The sequence below is a fragment of the Microtus oregoni genome, unplaced genomic scaffold (genome assembly GCF_018167655.1).
Source record: "Microtus oregoni isolate MIOR12 unplaced genomic scaffold, Mior012 000001F_ref0000356, whole genome shotgun sequence".
Lineage (NCBI taxonomy): Eukaryota > Metazoa > Chordata > Mammalia > Rodentia > Cricetidae > Microtus > Microtus oregoni.
In genome coordinates this window covers 17,410,749-17,429,398 of record NW_024543060.1, presented here as the reverse complement: position 1 = coordinate 17,429,398, position 18,650 = coordinate 17,410,749, and the positions used below count along the sequence as shown (strand labels likewise).

At 41.9% G+C, this 18,650-nt stretch overlaps 1 protein-coding gene across 4 annotated transcripts in view; it reads left to right on the top strand.

The window, feature by feature from the left end:
- Positions 1-18,318, top strand: part of Dgkh (diacylglycerol kinase eta) — a 172,707-nt gene extending 154,389 nt beyond the window's left edge. For 3 of the 4 annotated variants that reach the window (XM_041672676.1, XM_041672667.1, XM_041672696.1), the window contains 3 exons: positions 814-922; positions 2,291-2,421; positions 8,320-18,318. In XM_041672676.1, the coding sequence (XP_041528610.1) occupies positions 814-922; positions 2,291-2,421; positions 8,320-8,406 (327 nt within the window). In that variant the 3' untranslated portion in view covers positions 8,407-18,318. The remainder of the gene's footprint in view (positions 1-813; positions 923-2,290; positions 2,422-8,319) is intronic. The other variant, XM_041672686.1, reaches the window with a different exon arrangement.
- Positions 18,319-18,650: the final 332 nt, after the last annotated feature.

The following is an 18,650-nucleotide window of genomic DNA, read 5'->3' as shown; positions in this document are numbered from 1 at the left end:
AGAGCAACCAGGGTTCCCTGACCTGTGGGAAGTCCAAGGACCACCCACCTCCATCCAGGTCTAGTAAGGTGAGCATCCAAACTGCCTAGGCTCCCACAAAGCCTAGCCATAAATAAAGGACATTGAGCCTATAATTCATGATCCTAGAGAAGCTAAATAAGAAGGTGAACCCAAAGAAAAACATAGGCATCCTCCTGAATATTAACCTTCATCAGGCGATGAAAGGAGACTGAGACAGAGACCCACATTGGAGCACCGGACTGAAATCCCAAGGTCCAAATCAGGAGCAGATGGAGAGAGAGCACGAACAAGGAACTCGAGACTTTAGAGTTTGAACTGACTTTTGAAGAAGAGACATTTCACGGAAATGAATTTTGAATACTACTTTGAAATGTTTTGTTGTTAAGGGAGGGAGGAATGGCTCTTTTGTGAGCATGGGCAGTTAGTAGAGTAGTACATGGTGAGTCTTCCAAACCCATTTGTGCTGGCTAGTTTTATGTCAAGAAGCAAGAGTTGTTTGGGAAGAGGGAACCTCAGCTGGAAAACCCTACCAGGTTGGGTTGTGGGGAAGCCTATAGGGCATTTCCTAGTTAGTGATTGATGAGAGAGGGCCCAGTCTATCGTGGGTGGTGCCACCCCTGTGCTGGTGGTCCCAGGTTCTATCAGAAAGCAGGCTAAGCAAGCCATGATAAGCAAGCCAGTAAGCAGCCCCCCCATGGCCTCTGCATCAGCTCTTGCCTCCCTATTAATAAAGTGGGGTTTTCTTTTCTTCCTAAAGCTGTGATTTTTTTTTTCTCCCCGTGGTTTGAACAGGAACCTCCAATGGATTGCACCAAAAGAAACAGCAAAAGCACAGTCTTCCGCATCGTGCCAAAGTTTAAAAAGGAAAAGGCTCAGAAACAGAAAACAAATTCACAGCCTGGTAGGTGGCCCCACAGTGGAGGAGTGAGGGATGAGAGGATGCTCTAGGACTAGGTAGCGGTGAGCATTTCCCAGCACTGTAAATATCCTAAACACCACTGAAGTGTACACGTTGGTTAAAATGCTACATTGGACCATGCAAGTCATATCATGCCCAGCATGTCCAGTAACTGATGAGAATGTGTGTGGTTCCAAATGGAAGGAGAAGACAAGGTGGTCACTAGTTCTTTCTGTTGTGTCCAGCGGAGCCAGTGTGTCCATTCTCCTCAGCAGCTGCTTCAGACGTCAGTGTGTCACTTCATTTCCTTCTCAGAGTTAAAAATCTAGATCGCGTTGATGAGGGGGACATAGACATGTTCTTTTAATCAGCCTGCTAATATATTTTTTTCACTGAAGTTACAGATCCTCTTTTCCCGGTTTTCAGGGCAGCGCTCCACCCTTTGAAAATACCGGTGCCCGTTCCTTCTGTACCCTGCTACCTTCCTGGTCCCCTTCCCTCAGAGTTTAACTGGATGCCCTCTGTGCCAGCACCTTGGGAGTTCTATGTCTAGATCTGCCTTTCAAAATGAAACCACTTTATAAATTCTTAGAAGAATTTCATTAATTCTTCTGTGGTCTTTATTTAAAAAGTGATATAAAACCTTACATCTACAGGAATAGCTATTGTGCTTAAAAACCAAACACAGCCAAAAAAAAAATAGGGTTTTATTATGCTAACTCACATTGAATAAATGGTTTAAAAAAACGATTATCTATAATAAAAAGTAGTATAATTCAACTAGCCTTGGGTAGCAGCAGTCTGAACAGTTTTAAATGATGTTAAAGTGATCTCTAGCCATTTCCTGTAGCCATTTATTGTTTGAATTGTCAAGAACAGTAGAGTCAGTGAAGGCAACACTTGAAGTCAGCAAGACCTCAAGTGGAAGAATGTATAGAACCAAGTAGCCCAGATCATATTCTAATTTTAATTAACACTTGGAGCTCATTTCTAACTAAACATTTTCACCCGTGGTCTTAGGAAGGCAAGGCATCAGAGCTCATTATGATTTTTTTCATTCTTGATCCTAATGGTGCAAAATTAGGGCCCTAGCGCACATTGTATGGTTCAGCTGAGAAGCTGGCCTGCAGCTGAAGGCGTGAGTGCAGGTGGCGCACATCTGTGTACCTTCACATCCTCCTCGCGTCCATCCGCTGGCGGCCCATAACCTGCATGGGGAGGGGAGGGCCGCTTCGCGAAGCACCGCCTTCCGCCTGCCCTTCTGCTAGCGCTGCTGCTGCTGCCTGTCTCGCGTCTTCTGTGGCCGACCTCTGCTTTGTGACTGCATCGCGCATGTAGAAATTAAGGGGGTTTTGCTCTTAACTTTGGTAGTTCAGAATTGGGGCACAGAGGAAGTTGCTGCTTGGCTGGATCTGCTCAATTTGGGAGAGTACAAAGAAATCTTCATCCGTCATGACATCAGAGGGCCTGAACTTTTGCATCTGGAAAGACGAGATCTTAAGGTATTTTCTTTTTTTTCCCCTCACTCCTTTTGAGCTTCTCTTTGGTTTTGGAACATTGCTTGCAACACAGAACCTTTCTCCCTGTGTGTCGTCTGTCACACGCTCCCAGCTTGGCTTGTGTTCTGCAAACGGTTCCTGGTCTGACTTGGGTGTCTGCTTTTCCAGTGAGAATGTCAGCAGTGTTTTCCGGTCAGAGCCAATCTCTGACGCTCGCTCGTCGCTGCAGCTCAGCATGCACCCGATCACCCATCTGTGTCCATTGGTGTGGCTCCTCCCGTCCTAATGTTTCCAAGTTGCTCGCGTTTCTGTCATCTCATTGTGTTGCAGCTGCATGGATGGTGGATGGCTGTTGTTGGGAAAGGCTAAAAATGAATTGAATACAAGGTTGACTAAAAATTAATGTAAAATACCAATCAGAACGTCTTTCTATTATATGAAAGTTTCTGTGAGACAACAGTGGTATTTTAGATAGTCTTTTTTTTTTTTTTTTTTCGAGACAGGGTTTCTCTGTGGCTTTGGAGCCTCTCCTGGAACTAGCTCTGTAGACCAGGCTGGTCTCGAACTCACAGAGATCCGCCTACCTCTGCCTCCCGAGTGCTGGGATTAAAGGCGTACGCCACCACCGCCCGGCTATTTTAGATAGTCTTATGATTTTGTTGTTTCTAAACTGGACTTTAGAGTCACATGAATAACCCAACCAGTAAATCAAAACTTCCTTTCCATGACGCATTGTTGATATCTTAAGTTTCAAAAAGAAATGACCTTTTTTTTTTTTTTTTTTTTTTTTGTAAATGGAGCTAAAAATCTGCATACTGCTTTCCCAGTCATGTATGCCAAAGCAGGGAAACCTTTCTTTGATGATGCGAAGGAATTCCCTGGTTTTCTCTGGGTACATACTCAACAGTAGACCAGCCGAGGCTGGATTATTCTGTCCAAGATTTAAGACTGGAATGATAGGCGCCGGCGAGATGGCACAGTCAGTAAAGCTGCTCCCCTACAACAAGCACAGGGACCTAAGGTCAAGCCGTGGCACCCATGCAAACGACAGTAGCGTGGTAACGTGTGTCTTAAACCTCAGAACTGGGGGTGAGTAGAGACAGGAGGGTTCTCTGGCCAGCCAGTTTAGCTGATGATCTATCTCTAAACTCAGTGAGAGACCCTGCCTCAAAAAAAATGTGGTCACGAGTGATAGAGCAAGGCACACACATCAACTTCTGGCCTCCACAGGCATGCACCTGCAGGAAAGCGTGCATAGTAGGAGTTTACTGTGTTATATTTTCTTGCTACATGTTTCCATTTTAAACTGCAACAGATATCACTGCTGCAAGAATCCCTTCCTAATAGATGATGCTCTGGAATGCACAATGATGGCTCTTCTCGCTCACTCATGACTCGTGTGCTTTCATCCGCATAATTTAGCAGAAATCTTGGTCCGGGTAGTGGCTAGGGTGAAGTTCATGTCTTTATTATGGAGTCGTACAGTGCTTTATCAGATCGAAAGGAGAATACTATTCCTACCTAAACACTGTTAACTATAATAATGATAAAATAATAGATTAATTATCCTGTGTGCCCTAACTGATGCAGTTCAGAATACCCTGGGTTAACGTTTGTAAAGCAAAGATCGATCTCAAAGCTTGAATGCGTGCACACGACGTGTGCACAGAGCTGTAGGGTCTTTCTGTGGCTAGTGTGCATGGACCTTTCGGTGGCACTGTCAGGCTGCAATATTTATTGGCTAGTCAGTTGCTGGTTAAGGGTTGTGCCAGGGTCCCTCAGTGCCATTTGCCTTCTAGAGGCTCACATCATATGTATGCTGAACTTGTATATGTTAAAGTCCACCCAGATACATACATGTTCGCATTATGTGAATCCATATACAGATACATTGCTCAAGGCACGATGTGTACTCATACATACACATGTATTGAATGTAGCAAATATTTGCCAAATAGTCAAACTCATGCATACGCAGAAGTACAAAAGTAAGGGAAGAAAGGAGATGGTTAGGAATTAATTTACTAATCTTTCTCATTGGCTTTTCTTATTTTGCTTTTGTTTCTTTTTGTGATTTTCATGTCAATTATATTCTCTCTTCTGACACGTTCCTTTAGAAATTTGTATTGCCACCTAACCCTTTTGGTTCTCAACTAGGGTATGGGCGACGACGGGAAGGGGACGTTTTTACAGAGAGAGCCTCCTGGAGCACAAAACCCTGAAACTGGAGAGCTGCATCCCTGCCCTCTGTGTCTGAGCTGTCGGAAGCAGCAGACCACAGTAGACTAGTTCAAAGAATGCTGGGAGAGAATCGCCTACTGCAGAGCCATTTCCCCCACTCCCATTGCTTCAGCGCCTACCCCTGAATATGTCAGTGACTCTTAGTGTCCTCTAGCCCTTGACCTCACAAGTGAACTTTAGAATTCTGTTGCCAGCTGGATGCTGATACTTGAGTGTCACAGAGGGAATAGATCCCCATGTCCCAAGAGGGACTTTCATCTTCTGTCCCTCTCTGTGTTATCCCCAACTCTGCTTTGTTATGAACTATGCCCCTAGCCCTTTGGGTGTTGGAAGCAGAGAAACCCAGAGTCAGATTTAGCACCTCCCTCTTCCTGACCCACCTCACCATCCTAGCCAAACTCTTAACACTGTAGATTCTGCTCCCCCTTTGCTCCCAAGTTCCCAGGACTGTCCTTCACTGCATCCCACATCTTCTCAAGACCATCCTTCACTGAATCCCATATCTTCCCAGGACCGGGACCATCCTTCACTGCATCCCACATCCACCTTCTCATGGAGGACCATCTTTCATCTTGGTCTTCTCACTGTTCCTCTGTCTCTCCAGCCCATAATCCATGTTGAATCACTGTGATACGTTCCCATCTTCAACCAAGCTTTTTTTTTTTTTTCTGCTTCAGATCTTCCAGCAGCTTCTCATTCTTGGGAGAATAATGGTGTCCATCTCTGTGGAGGCACAAACACTGCCTGTTTACTCACCCTCTTGTTACTGGCCCATGACCCATCCACTTTGGCCTCCTTTCAGTTGCTTAAAAATACTGTTTCTGACCATAAGGATGTGTCCTTATTGCCTGCTTTTCTCACTACCCCTCACCCAGTCAGCTCCTTCCCAGGGCTTGGAACAAGCGTCCCTCCCTTATCATTGGAGGTCAATAAACAACTGAAGATAATACCCAGACACTTGGCAAAGAGATACATTTCTAACATCCTCTAGTGGAGGGGAAAGCCGGCAGTGGAACACAGTAGGGAGGGTTACTAGAGGGAAAGTTGTATATGGCTGGCTGCAAGGTTAGCTCAGTATCTTCAAAAGAGTCTTTGGCAAAATTTTGTCTATTCATCCAAAGAAACAAAAAGTCAGAAATAAAGTATGATTACAATAAAATAAGTATAAAGGTCTGGAGAGACTGGGCAGTAATCTAGCCAAATCAGTGAGTCCCAGGTTCAGAGAGATCCAATCTTAAAACCAGCAAGGCTTCCAGTGGAGGGATTGGGACACCAACCCAGCCACAAAACCTTCGACCTATAATCTGTCCTGCCTGCAAGATGTGCTGGGGTAAAGGTGGCTCACAACGAGTGGGAGTGGCCAACCATGACTGGGCCAACCTGAGACCCACACCACAGGAGGGAGCCTACCCCGACACTGCCTGGACGGCCAGGAACCAGAGTCCTAAAACCAGAAAAAGATAAAAGAAGAAGGAGACACTGATCTCTGGTTACTATATGGACGTACAAGCCACACACTTGTCTGCACACATATGTCCACACACAAACACATTCCACATAAAAACTACATACTCGGTGATAGAAGCATATGGCACCCGCTAAAATGACAGCTGTATCAAATGTCAAGGTGAATCTTTTATCATAACCTAACAGCTAGAAGACATAAAGATACTGAATTTGCTCAAAGTAAGAATCTGTAGCAAAGAAGCCAATGTAACTGTGTTACCTTCTAGTAAACGTTCCTCCCATTGTACCAAACCTGTCATTCTGCGTAGAATACCAAAGGTGTGTTTATATGGCCTAAAAATAAGGTATTTAATGTTAAAATGTATTCTATAAGCTGAGAACTATATTACTACAAAGTCTAAAGAACAAGCCTCTGTTTGAATGGTAACTCTGAAGGGTGTTTCTTTTTGCAAAAAAAAAAATTGATATTTTATGTATGTGCATATGTGAGTGTCAACCATGTGTTCAGTGCCCACAAGGTCAGCAGAAGGCACAGGATCCCTGGAGTTACAGGGAGTCGTAAACCACTTGGCATGGTTGGTAGGAACTGAACTTGTGTCTTCTGGAAAAGGACCAAGCTCTCTTAGTCACTGAGCTATCGCCCTTTACACTGCAGATGTGTGCCACTGGCATGGATTTAGCCTTGCCGTCAAGTGTGATGCTTATCATATACCCATGAAATGTGTAGAGCATTAGGACTGATTTTGCTTACCCTGGTAGCACAGGAGAGCATCTGTTTTTCCGGGTCAGTTAAGTTTGATAAAAATGTTACCCTGAAATGATCTCACGCTTGACCAGCACTGGATATGGAAAAGCTGTTTTCCGGAAGGATTTAGACTGATAGTTATTATTACTCTAGAAGCGTAAGAGAGATCATGTATGCAGTGTGCATGGGGTTCATCGAAATCTGTTTGATCTGCCTCATTTACAAGTTTAAAAGTAAATTCAGCCCTTACATTAGAGATAGAGCTAAGTGGACTTTCTTAAAACATTTCCGTTTTGTGAACAAGTCATCTCGCAGTTAACTTTTTGTTGTTGTGGTTGTTGGGGCGGAGGACATCCAGGAAAGATAGGGGAGAGAAAACAGGAGAATCACTTAGAGGCGCCAGGACCAGCTAGCCTGTCATGCACTGAAAAGTACTGACCTTGCCTCAGAATAGTGGAAGGAGAGAACCGACCCAAAGTTGGCCTCTACATGGTCACTGTAGCATGTGCATGCCTAGAGTCAGACACGGACATGCACATGCATGCATGTGCACACCCGCACCGGCCCCCACACACAAATAAAGAATATGTAATCAGACCCTTCAGTCAAATCAGGACTCTTGATGCCACTACAGATAAATTTATGGTTTAAGTTTTAGGTAGGGGCACTGGCGTCTTCCTCCAGGATTAAGTCTCACGGTGTTTTCTCCCCAAAGCCTGGGTCTCAAGTAGCCCACGTTGCTCTATAGCCAAAGATGACCTTGAGATCCTATTCCACTGACTTCTGTCTCCTAAGTCGCAGGCCTTCAGGCCTGTGCCGCTGTGCCGGGCAGGCCGCAGTTGTTCAGTGTCACAGAGCACAAGACAGAAATAGTGCACAAAAGCTGGGCCTGGTGGAAGCTGAGGCAGGAGAATCGCTGAATTCAAGAGTAGGCTGGGCAAGGAAGCAGGGCTCTTCTCCAGAAGGAAAAAGAATGTGTGTGTGCATGGACACGTAAAAGCATATGCCTGGAGAGACCTGCCTTCCTCCACCGTTTGCCTCAGGTGCAGAAGAGCTTGTCCTTAGAAAAAGAAAGGGGGAAGAAACCATATTAGCTTTGGCTCTTGAATAGTGTCCCTAGCTGTACATAATGCATGACGGTACCACATTTAAGAGGGTTTTGTATAGGACATGGTATCTTTTTATTGATTGGTCCCTTTCTCAGTATCAGGCTATTTTTGCTTTAGTAGCTTAGCTTTTCAGCTGACACTTCCAGAACCATTGACTAAAAACTGTTAAAAAAAAAATGGATGAGGTAAATGCTAATTCTGCTAATTACTAGTTGAAATTTTAATTTCCAGTCTTCCTTATTGGTAAACCTGTCTTCTTTCTCCCTCCCTTCCTTCTTTTTATCTTTCTGTTTTTCTTGTTTTTTTTTTTTTCTTTCTTCCTTTTCTTTTCTTTTTTAGGACCTGGGGATCCCGAAAGTGGGTCACATGAAGCGAATTCTCCAGGGAATTAAAGAGCTTGAGAGAAACCCTCCCAACTTGCTCTGAGGTGTGGTTGCACCGGTGCTATTTCCTGGAAGAGAAGTCCTGGGGACTCAATACAGAGTTCTTGGAAGCCACTGCTGTTCTAGTGATTTCCTGGTAGAAACGCACCACTGAAGCACCTCTCTGGATTGGAGTTTTGCTGTGGGTGAAAGTTTGGATTTGAGGTATTAGAAAATCGTTTTTTGTGCCAAAAACAAGCAAGCAAACAACCCAACCCATTCCACGAAGCCATTTTCTTACTGTGCAAACCTGACATGCTAGAAAATGCTTGCAGTAGGGAGAAGCGGGGGAATGGCTGGAGGCAGTTGCCTTGTCTGAAAGGTGGAATTCTCACTCGCTGATCCTCCACTCTCCCTAGAGCAGGACTGGCAGGAGGCTCTTCCGCGCATGCGTAGCTGTGTCAACAGTATGCAGCCGAACCGTCTCAGGCTTCCTCAGTGAGGGCGTTGGCTCCCCCTTAGACATCACTGGTTAGGAGATGAAGATGGGAATTGTATTTTGAGTGTTTTCACCCTAAGTTCCCAGTATCCACTGGTCAAAGAGTATGGTGGGACCAACCCATCACATACTATGAATGACGCGAATCTAATGCACGATGCTCCTGCCTGAGTCGTCTTTCTTTTTCTTGCATGTCATGTATATTACTGTAGTACTTCAGTAGCTGTAATGTCTGCTATAATGGAATTTAATTTATTACCACCTGACTACTCAAGCACTTTTTGGTTGGTTAAGGGCACTTTTGTCCATTGTGGACTTTGGAGAGAATATCCCACTCTGTGAACGTTCATCTGTGCCATGATCAACAAATGATGTACATCTTCTGCAGACCAAATTGATTTGCCTCTCCCAAACCATAGGTGTGCGCATTCAGAGAATTGTTGGGCATTTTCATAAGCTTTACACCTTCTGTTGCCTCACAAAACTTAAATTGCAACTTTCCAAGCCTCACATTTTGTTCCCATTTCTTTTTCATTTCAATTTTATAACCATTTTGAGTTTCTGTTTGAATTGGTAAAACTGTTGGCATAGAGGAGTTGTCCATGGTCTCAGCTGAGATTTGCACCCTGCGTTGTCTGGACTAGCTGAAGCAATTACTGACATGAGGAAATTTAATGGAAGGTTTTAATTTTGTTTCTTAAGGGCTTTTGTATTACTATCTCACACAAATTTTGATAGTCTATCTTGTAGATATCATTTCCCTTTTAAAGAAACCATTATATGTCAGTGTTGCTCAGTAGAATTACCAAGTATTTGAAAGCCAAAGGTATATATGTCAAAAAAAAAAAGTAAAAAAAAAATCTCTTTAAGTGTTTTCTGGTCATTATATGCCAAAAATTAATTGGAATATTTGCAAGTTCTGTATATAAGAGCAGCAAGCAGGTTGCTGGTCCAGCAGAGACTCTTTTGATAAAGTAATTTGCTAGGTGCTTAGTAGATAAACATGCTCACACATGTGTTCACATACCTGCCCATATACCCTTACCTGCATATATACACTTTACATAGTGTCTTGAGATACAGTGTCCCTGGTATTTTCTAGACAAATATTTGCTCAATGTTTGACATTTCATTTTTATTTCTAGCTTGGCTATTTACTAGTAAAAAAAAATCACAAAATTTAGATACCTTAAACAAAGCAAAACCAAAAAAAATCAACAGACAATCTCGATGGGTTCCTGACCATATAAATATGTCTGACTATGTATTTTTTACCTAAATTGTGCACAATGGAAATTTTCCAAAGATAATTCATATCAAGGCTTTTAAGCTGATAATAGGCCAACCACTTAGTAATTTTAATGTTATGCACGCCTGGGAAGTTGAACATGCCCTTTGCAATCCCTTTTGTATACCCCTTGGTGAGAACCCTGCCAACACTTTCTATGAAACCAGATTATCGGAGGTCAGATTCACAGAACTTTCCCCAGATCATTGCTCAGGAGAAAGGGCTAGGGTTGAGGCTGGGGCTCCAGCATAAGGAGTGTATTACTATAAAAATTACTATTGAGTTTTCACCTTCCCCCAAATACATCTTTGTCAACAGAAAAAAAACAATGTTCTATTGACTACTTCCCTAGGGGTGGGCAGTGATGGGCTTTGCTTTTGTTTGATAATCTTTGCAGTTCCTGCCAACACCTTTTATGTATTCTGTAGAATCCCAACTCATGGAAACTTTAAGTAGAATGGCTTTGGGATGATGGAAATCCTTTAAGATGACAACTTGGACCAGCGGTTTGTTCCCATGTGAACGTTTTTCTCTGTAATCCATGTCCGCAGGTGTCAGGGCTGGACTCCAGTAAGTGCTGAGGCCTGCTTACCAGCAGTATGCTCTCAGAGATTCCATCCGTCTCTGCTAGTGTCATGAGGAAACCATCTCATCCTAAGTAGGGTTTCCAAAACAGGAATGTGGGAATTGCCTCTCGCTAAGATCCAGTTACATCTGGGAATGTAGAGGACTGTGTCTTTGATCCTTGCTGAAGTGGAGAGAGACTAGATGCTCACCTGTGCACCTGTCTGTAGCTTGCTCTTGTCTCCAAATTATTTAAGGTTCATTTGTTGCCCCCCACTCCCACCCCAAAGTAAAGGAACAGAGTCAGGTTTAAGTAAAACTCCGGGTGACTGGAGTGACTCAGCTGCGTCCACCCAAATTCTCATTGCCTCCTGCTCCCCTTTCTTCAGTGAAACCTTTCACCTCCCTGATTCCTTTTTTCAATGTCATGAATCATTTAGTAAAATGTTGGGGCCAATTAAATAAGTTTTCAGTTTGCTAGATAATCAAACTGAATTGATGGGTTAGGGCATTTAGAAACATACTGCTGTGGTTGAGGAGAGACAAGCTGTGGGTGTTCAGATCTGTGCTGTCTGGTATTTCAGCCGCTGGACACCTGTGGCTATTAAATGTGTTTATTCTTACTAGAAACTTCATCTATTAATTGTACCACCCACATTTTGAGGGCCCTGTAAACATAGATGCAAAACATTTCCACCATGGCAAAAATACTCCATTTGACAGCAGTGGACTAGGTCGCTCTACTCAAAATGTGGTCCCTGGGTCATCAGCGTTAATGTTATTTGGGAGCTTACAAAAACTGCAGAAGCTTGAAGCGAACAAGATGATTCAGCTGGTCTAGCATCAAGTTTGATACCAGATGCCACATAAAAGTGGGAGAAGAAAACCACTTAGAGACTCATCCTCTGGCCTCAGTATGCCCACCATAGCATGCTCACCAACATATACCATCCATACACACACAATAATAAATGAATGAATTTTTGAATGCAGAACCTCAGGTCCAGTCCAGATCTCTGCTGAACCCAGATCTTCCTTTTAGTCCTATTTCTCCAGCCCCTAGAGACTCTCAGCTGCCACCCATCCATCCACAGTTGTTCAGTTTGTTATGCATGTGATATGCTCAGTGGCTCATGACTTAATTCACACTGAACGTTCCAGAAGAATATGTACTGAGATAAAGATTAGGCAGTCTCCTTCAACTTGTACATTTTCGTTTTTTTGTATCAGTAGATTATTCTGTTGACATAGTTCATGCTCGGAGACACGAAGCAGCCCACACATATTAGATGAATCACTGGGTATGCAAAAGAAGAAAAAGAGAGAAAGAATCAAAATGATCACAAGGAAAGTGAATGCCATTTAGACTCTGAAAGCAGGCCTATTTTGCTAGATTTGGGTCCCTTTGTCATATGCCGACTCCTCTGGATTTTTACATGGTTCTTGATCCCTTAAAAATAAGTCCTGAAAAACAATATGTTCTTGGCCTCCAAATTCAAATTGTTAACTCTATAATGAGATTTCTTTTTCCCAGTGATCTATTGTCAGGAATCTGTCCGTTAATTATTTTTATATTTTGATATAAATTACCCAAACATAGCTTCCTAACTACTTTGATATATAAGATCTTACTCTTTTTGACTCCATGGTTATTTTGACATGAATTGACAAGCTACGAATTGAAATGTATAGGTGGTCCCTCTGCATAGACCTTGCAGAGTAAATCTTTGACCACTCCAACTGACAGGGTGAACTTCCATTTTCCAAGGGCCAATTCTTTGGATCTATCAGTTTTGATTAAGCTGTAAAATCAATTCCCTTTTCACCTCTGACTTCTAGTGTCTCTCAGTGGACACATTCTCTGTAGCGTTAGGTTTTCAAACACCCACCTCTCCCCAGTACAGGTGTTGAGCAGGGGAGGAATTGGGAATGAAGCATCCTCAGTGGCTTCCACAACTTGGCTGCTGGGCCTCCCCAAGAGTCGTGACCCCTCCCCTAGTTTGTTGTTGCTGTGGTATCCTCAGTTGACTTTTGTATCACAATCTCTGTCTTATTGGTACCTTAGCAACAGGATCCCTTCACAAAGATGTAACTAGGACTCTTGGAGAGTGATTATTATTGTTGTTTTGTAATAAGCAAAGCCTTGCTTTTCTTTATTATTATTATTTTCCCTGGTTTGGTTTAGAGATGTTTATGTTAGAAGAAAATGTATAAAGGTTTGTTGATAGAGAAGACAGAGAGCTAAAAACAGCTGGACTGTACCTGCCTTTTTCTATACTTGTCTCTGTTATTTTCAGGAAAAGAAATTAAACAGTGTAGCTAAGACTGTATTAACTCAATAACCATGCTTAAGATAGACTCCACATTATATATTATAGGTGAACAGATTACTTCCTTTTATGTAATTTAAGATATTGTATTTACATTATTTAATATACTCAATTTTTTTGCACTTCCAAGTTTTAGTTGGAAAACAAAAAGCGAGCCACAGCTTTAAACTTTTTTTTTTTAAAAAAAAACATCCATGTAAAAATATTTCCTTTCAGCTACAAGTTACACATTGTGTAAGACTTTGTGACTAGTCTGGGTATTTCATACTGTCTAGATTTCAAGAGTAGATTAGCCAGCCGAACACAGGGTTACTTATAAAATGCATTAAAATAAAGACATTTCATACTCATCTGATGCTCTCAAGGTAGGAAGGTAGGATAATGCAATTGAATATGTAAGCCAACAAGGAAAGCGAATGTGGTTTATGACCCTTACTATTGGATTGCACTGTGGTTCCGCACAGCTTAGCCCTTTCCACGGCTACATTCTGAGTATTCAACACATGTGCAGCCGAGGGCTGCTTACAGTGCTGGTAAGTGCTACCTGGGGATGCGGAAGACTTGGGTAGAATAGCACACCCAGTTTTGTGAGTTATATATTGTATACTGAAAATGACTAATACATTGGAGTAATATATTTATTATCTAGAGCTGGTAAATATGGAAATTATTTTCAAGCCTTCAAGGAAATTGCATTGGCTTTTCTCTATCAACAAGATAAAAGTCACTCGTATGTTTAAACCTATTTGTACAACAGCTGTCTCCTTTACTGGTATTATTAATTTTCATATTACAATTTTTCTTACCTTTTTATACCAAAAGGATTATCATGCTGGTTATTCAAACTTGCCAAGATGTATTTGAGTTTGCAAGCCTTTTAGCAGATAAAATATTTAATAACAGATATAAAAGCTTTGTATATTTTGTGGCTTTAGGGGCAAGAACTGTACCTTTGAATTTTTCTCTGTGAGACAGTGCTGATGTCAGCACCGTCCCTTGAAGGCAGTATTACTTAGAACCAGTTGTATAAATCAGTGCCCTTATTTATTCTGTTGTGAAATATACTCTTTATACAGATGCGTATTTGAACTCCTTTTGTTTTACTGCTGTTGCCTGGAGTGTAATAGCTCTGTTGACGGTTGACTTATATACTTGAAATGCTCTTTTCTGTCAAACAGATGCCCAGTGTTTTCCTTCCTAAAAACAAAACAGAAAAAAAAAACCCAAAATACAAAATTCTGTTTTCTTTCCTGTCTTAGATAACTGAATAGTCATAGCAACTTTTTTCTATAAAATGATTTTTATATCTTAAAAGTCACAAAGTAGCCAGAAAGCACGAGGATGAATAGTGTCGTCCAGAGATCTGCCTTGCTTGTATTTTGCCCCGTGTATGTTAGAACTTCAGTCTGTAACTCTTTCCTTCTGTGGATTTTTAGCTTTGTGGCGGGGACATTGTCTTTGATTGCTTGATTGCACTGGCCAATTCTGACAAGCACTGAATCTTGAATCCTCTCAAAGATCTCAGACCTCTGATGTCTAAATCTCGGTTCTAAAGGCTATGCTTGACATCTGTTTCTGTGTGATTGGGGGCCCTGCTGCAAATGGTACCCACGGTGGGCGCTGTTTGCTTACTTCTGCCAAGTAATCAGCAAGTTAAACCCAGTTTTTCCTGATTTTCATTTGGAGACATTCTTGACTCAACTATTTAAAAACCCAAACATTTAAAAGGCAGTTGCCCGGTATTGTTGTCAGGGAAGGAACAAAACTCCAACTGAACATTGTAAAGCTAAGAAAACACTTTAATCCACCTGATTTCTCTGATGTGAACAGCAGGTGAGTTGTGGGTTATTTAAGCCTCTTAGGAAATTAAGAATTAGCTTGCTTTTAGTGACAAAGGTTTATATTATACTGTTGTAGATGCGTTTATTGAGGATAGAATAAATGAGACTATGTTAGATGCATAGCTGATCCAGGAACTTGGGGCAGTTTGGCATGGCCTAGGAACAAAGAGTTTGAATATATCTTTCATGTTGTATTGTGGAAGGACAGAGCACACACGAAATACATGACCTGGTGGGCAGTGCACCTCAGAAAGCTCCAGCTCCATCGGTCAGGGCTGAGGTCCTTCCTAGAATTAGTTAACTCTCCAGGAAGCCCGTTTACCGCAAAACCTTACAGGTCAATTAAGGAGGCGGTTTGGTTGACCTAATCCCTATGACATTTAGAACAGCCCCTGCAATTGTTTATTTCACGTGGTAGAGATGTCTGTGCTTTCTCAACTCAGCAGTAGGCAGCGGGCAACTAGTCACAGGGGCTTAGATGACTCCTGTGAAGGACATGGTGAAGGTGATTCAATCCGTAACTTGAAGACAAAGAAATTTTCATGAATTAGCTGAGCCTTGAAATGTGTTAGCTCTGATACTTTTTCCTTAAGATTTGTTGTTTTTTATTTATAGTATTTATAGAGAACTCACCTCTTGGAACCTGAAGAGGTTCGTTCAGTTCCACCCTGTCATATTTTTTACACCCAATATATTTTGATGTCTGGGGTTCCCTGTTTGAAGGGTTGCCCAACACAGCCAGTTACAAGTAATTAATCATTTTTCCACTCTGAGAAAGGACAGATGTCAGCCTGAGTCCTACCTTGATTTACGATTTCTTTCCCAGTGTCATTTTAGTTCTAACAGAGAAAGAAAGCTAGTGACCCTTGCCATTCCGTCTAGAAGTGGAGGTAAAGAGCCTGGGGCCCAGCAGGAGAGTACTTGGTCTGCACGGTTGAAGCCTCAACGGGTTCAGTCCCCACATGGCAAGAGCAGAAAGAACAAGATGCAGGTGAGGTTGAATGAGTAACCAGAGTAGGTCATGGGTCTTTTAATCTATATATTATTCATTTCAGCTGGAAACTCACCCTGAACTCTTCCGTTAAGGCGGTCTCAGGTTTTCCATGTTCATGTTAAATGGCTCTTTTATTGAGACTTTTTTAACTAATGTTTTTGAATTATATTTTTATACAGTCACAAATAAAAACTCAGAACTCCTTGAAAGTCTTGTGTTTGTGAGGACATATGCCCTCTGAGCAGACAAACAGAACATCAACAGGCATAAGTAATTGTTTTGTCAAACATCATCATTTGTTAATTACGTTCCTTTATGTCAGAAGTGTTTGCCAGATCTAAATTCTTGTTTCTGAAAGTGAAACATAAATTTCAACATCATTGCCAAAATCTTGCTTGTCCTACAGATTGTCTTTCTATTCTGTACACTCAGTACTTAGAATCTTCATAGACAAATACATATTGATTGTGAGATTTGGAAAAGAATAAAAACAATAGTAAAAGTGAAATTTTTAAAACAGCATCCACTCAAGAAGGCATAGGTGAAATTCGTGTGATTTCAGGCCGTTTACTATTAATCATGATTGTATGACAAATGTAGGAAGCTCTATGGTTGTCATTGCCCTTAGAAAGCGTGGAGACTAAAACATTTGCTGTTACCCATGGGCCTGTTCTTATGATTGACTAAAGCCATCCCTACCACGTCCCTAGGTAATGACAAGTGAGCACAGTGCTCTTTCAGTTAAGTTTCTTGAATGGACTCCGGTCAGTGCACATAATAAAAGTGGCGCACTCTCTTCCAGGCACTGGTAAGCTTTCCCTACTGCTCTAACTTGGGCACTGACTTAGATCCTAACGATGGAAAACTAAGACGTGACTTGTGTCTGGTAGAGTTTAAGTTTGTTCTCAAGGTGCTCTTCCTGAAGTCTGTTTAAAGAAACGAGTAGGAATTTTTAAAAATTTTCTCAGCCTGTTTCAGTGTCACCCCGCCGTCCTCCAAAATCAACCAAATGTACATCATCAAGAAGCAATCCCATTTTTATTTCCACGATCGCTAGATTTTCATGTTGGCCGTAGTTCCTGCCATCACTGATCAAGTGTGTGCTTCACTAACCCCATACTTTGCTGCTTCTGCCACTACAGGGGCTGTGCTGAGCCCCAGCGTCTGCTCTATGGAACCAGGGTAAATCTAGGCTTTCTTCTGGGAAGGCAGAAATCCATGACATTTATAGCAAAATACATTGTAAACCCACAGGCAAGGATGGAGGCCTCACAGTCGTGCTTCTAGGAGATGGGAAAGCTTTGTTTGAAGCTACAGGTTGGTGTCAGCACCTTAGGTATGGAGAGCAGGAAGCAGTGGTATTTAACGGGTAGCATATGTACTTCAGCATATAGTGATATCCTGGTATTTGAATGCCGCAAGGTTCCGACATGTAGATGAAACACAGCAAGCGTTTGAGTTACGGCAGTGTCTCCTAAATATTTACTGATGGGTAGGCTATAGGTTTCCTTTAGTAGAAGGAAGAAAAAATTGTCTTTATCTTTCCTGTCAGTGAGATTGGGGGGGGGGGGTCTCTGCTGGTTTGTATTTTCATATTTCAGTAAGTATATATTGAAGTCCTTATTTTCTGTCATATAAAATAGCAACCATTTCTATGTCCCTTAGCAAAAGAAAAGTCTCAACTCGATAACTTTTTTTTGGCTTAGTTCAGCTTTGTAAACAGTCCACAAAAGGAGGGGGCAAGGAAGGCTGGGCACTGTGGCCTTGTACCCAGATAATCACAACATGTTACCACGGTGAGAGCCGAACAGCATAGCTCCTTCTCCTCCCCCTATTGCAAAAGTAGTTTTAGTTTGGCCTTGCCATATTTATAGCTAAGGATTTACTACATTTTGGTAGTCTGTTTTGAAACTAAATACTTGTCTCTGAAAGACGCAGATAAAGTCTGCCTATTTCTTACACAGTGGGCTCTGTTTGCTCCAGAAAAGAGTGAAACTTTTACCTGCTTAGCACACTTGCCATTGAGATACCTGACAGAGCAGAGGTTATAACTTTGGCTCTAATTACTTTTAATAATGATAAGACGTGACTTTTGTTTGTTTACATGCTGTTTACAATGGCATAATTTTTAAAAATCTATATGAGAATTGAGATATTTATTGCATACTATTTTAAAGATGTTTTCATGTGTTTTCACCTTTGGAATATATTGTTACATTTCCTTGTACAGATAATTCGGGTGGCTTTGTTAATGTAGCTAATAATTTTTATGACTACTAAGTGACCAGTTTCGGTGCCTTCTGTCTTGGGATGCATGGCTGTGTATTTATTGTAAGGAAGCCACTGATGTGTGTATTTTTGTACTTTGCTGAGAGTAATGGTTGATGTACATGATGAGAGATGTCTTTCCCAAAGGGCACTGCCTTCAGAGTGACCTTCTCAAATAAAAAAAGACTGCGTTCGAAGGTGTGAGGACTGCATCATTCTGGAGGGGAGGCGTTGAGAGGATTGGAAGAAAAGTACAAAGGGGTCCTTCATTCCTTTAACCTCCATCCCCAAGTACACACATCCATCTTGAAAAACAGGAATAGTCTAGACAGTATCAAAACCAAGATTCTGGTACTGATATGGTCAAGTTGCTCAACAGTTGAGTCACCCCAAGGACCCACTACAAGGCTTCTTTCTTGTTGCTCATTTATAAACACAGCTATTTCCCTTCTGCCTTCTTCACCCACGTCTCAACTCTAGGCAACTACTAATCTATCTCCATTTAAAACCTTTTATTGTTTCAA